At 56.8% G+C, this 2,500-nt stretch overlaps 1 protein-coding gene across 1 annotated transcript in view; it reads left to right on the top strand.

Moving 5' to 3' along the window:
- The window catches only part of LOC142990722 (CREB-regulated transcription coactivator 2-like), a 14,192-nt gene that overhangs the window by 8,183 nt on the left and 3,509 nt on the right, over positions 1-2,500 (top strand). The window contains 6 exon segments of the mRNA XM_076140580.1: positions 42-148; positions 303-329; positions 424-503; positions 586-635; positions 1,243-1,520; positions 1,764-2,221. Of these exon segments, the coding sequence (XP_075996695.1) occupies positions 42-148; positions 303-329; positions 424-503; positions 586-635; positions 1,243-1,520; positions 1,764-2,221 (1,000 nt within the window).

Here is a 2,500-nt window from a genome sequence, read left to right as displayed (position 1 = left end):
TGTCTCTCTCTCTCTCTCTCTCTCTCTCTCTCTCCTCACAGGACCAACTCTGACTCGGCCCTCCACACCAGTGTGATGAACCCCCCTGCAGGAGACCCCTTCACCACAGGCGGCCCCACCCTGACCCCCCAGGGCTCCAGACGCTCCGGTGAGTCCAGAGAACTCACCCACACTCTGATGACCCTGGTTACCATGGTCACCAAAGGTAGGAAGAACAGCGTCTCTGAGCTGCGATGCATTCACATGTCTCTCTCTCAACCACCTGTCTGTCTGTCTGTCTGTCTGTCTGTCTGTCCCTGCAGGTCAGAGCGATGGAGAGGTCAGAAGAAGTGAGTTGAGCTCCACAGTCTCTCTGCTCTCTGTGCTCATGCCTGTACTGACTGCATGTATGTTCTCCTCCTCCTCCTCCTCCTCCTCCCTCAGTGTTCCCGTACCCGGTGCCTCCCATTGAGGAGAACATGTTGGATGAGGTCAAACTCCTCAAACCCTGGGACACCAAGAAGGTAACAGCTGCTCCTCCTCCATGCTGCTGTGTGTTAGATTATAAAGTCCCGTGTTCACATCCGTGTGGTTTCTCCTCTGCAGTTGCCTCTGCTGACGTCCCGACCCAAATCCTGTGAAGTCCCTGGCATCAAGTGAGACACACACACACACACACACACACACACACACACACAGACATGACGTCACCCCTTCCAGTGCCTGGGTGTGGCCTGATGGCTCCCTGACGGCCCTGGTGTGTTGTCAGTCTCCTCTCTGCTCCCTGGGGGGCAGCACTGAGCTCCTCTGCTCCTCTGCTCCTCTGCTCCTCTGCTCATCTGCTCATCGTTCAGTTTGCTGGTTGAGTCAGGTGACAGCAGATCGGTGTCAGACGTTTGCAAATAGTGAGAAACCTCCAGAGAGAAGTCATGAGTGAAGAGGAGAAGAGGGCAGTGAGCGCTGATGAAGAGGCTCTGATGCTTCAGCTTCATTAGCTACAGGAAGTAACTCAGCCTCCAGTCAGAAGGTGAAGCCAGGAGGAAACCTGAGGCCTCACTCGGCCTCACTCAGGCTCAGCTGTCAGGCACAGTTCACTCACACTCATGATCTCTGTGACAGCAGGACGCACAATCTAACCACAACACACAACTTACCTTACTAACATCTAAATATACAGAGTCTGTGTTTAATTCAGACCTCTGTCCCTCTGTCCCTCTGTCCCTCCGTCCCTCCGTCCCTCTGTCCCTCCGTCCCTCTGTCCAGTATCTTCCCGTCCCCAGAGCAGCTGTCCACCCCGTCTCACGGCGTCCCCTCTGGTCTGAACACGGGCGGCTCTCTGCCCGACCTGTCCAGCCTGCACTTCCCCTCCCCTCTGCCCACGCCTCTGGACCTGGACGAGCCCGGGTACCCTGGCTCCTCCTCCCTGAGCGGGGGCCTCAGCACGGGGAACCTGGCCTCCACCCTCACCCAGCTGGGCATCAACACCGCCAACGCAGCCGGGGTCAACGCATCTTTCCACCACCACCACCACCACACGCCCGGTACGTGAGCCAGACACAGGGGGACGAGCTGAGCTGAGATGTTCCAGGGTTTGGACCTCTGGAGGCTCCAGAGCTCTTCACTCTTCATCACAGCGTCATTACATGTGATTGTTTAGACTTTAGGAGCAGCAGGTCCATTTCTGTAAAGTCTCACTTTTGTTTCCTTGGTGGTTCTGGTTCCATTGTGTGTGTGTGTGTGTGTGTGTGTGTGTGTGTGTGTGTGTGTGTGTGTGTGTGTCTCAGGTCTCTTGGCGTCTCTACAGAGCGCGCTCAGTAACCCCTCTCTGCAGTCATCGCTAAGCAACCCCAACATCCAGTCGTCCCTCAGCAGCCACTCCTTTTCCAACTCCCTGAGCTCCGCCTCCCTGCACTCGTCGCTCAGCAACCCGTCTCTGCAGTCCTCCCTGAGCTCCTCCCCCTCCCTCAGCAGCCAATCGCTGCACTCCTCCCTCAGTAACTCCTCCCTCCAGTCGGTGTCCAGCAGCAACCCTGGTTACAGCAGCGGAGTGGGCGGGTCCAGCTCCTGCTCCTCCTCCTACTCGCCGCTGCTCAGCGGGCAGGGTCAGCCGCCGCTCAGCACGTCGCCACGGAGACGGGCGCAGCTCTCCCCTCTGATACTGCCCATGGGGGGGGAGGCAAGGAGGCATCACTCAAAACAGTTCTCTCCCACCATCTCCCCCACACTGTCCTCCATCACACAGGTGACACACACGCACACACACACGCACACACACACGCACGCACGCACGCACACGCACACGCAGATACACACACACACACACACACACACACGCAGATACACATAGCCACGCACACACACACACACACACACACAACAGGACATAAACATGGATAAATAGAATAAGACAGGTGAAGTGTATTAGAGTGATTGATCAATAAGTCTGATCTCAGCCAAGTCAGTTGATCACAACAACACACACACACACAGACCTCCGCTCAGCCTTGCTCTCCTCCTCACA

Source organism: Genypterus blacodes, unplaced genomic scaffold (genome assembly GCF_046128005.1).
Source record: "Genypterus blacodes isolate CSIRO-AG114 ecotype Tasmania unplaced genomic scaffold, CSIRO-AGI_Gbla_v1 ptg000692l_1, whole genome shotgun sequence".
NCBI lineage: Eukaryota > Metazoa > Chordata > Actinopteri > Ophidiiformes > Ophidiidae > Genypterus > Genypterus blacodes.
This window is presented reverse-complemented; position numbering and strand designations above follow the sequence as displayed.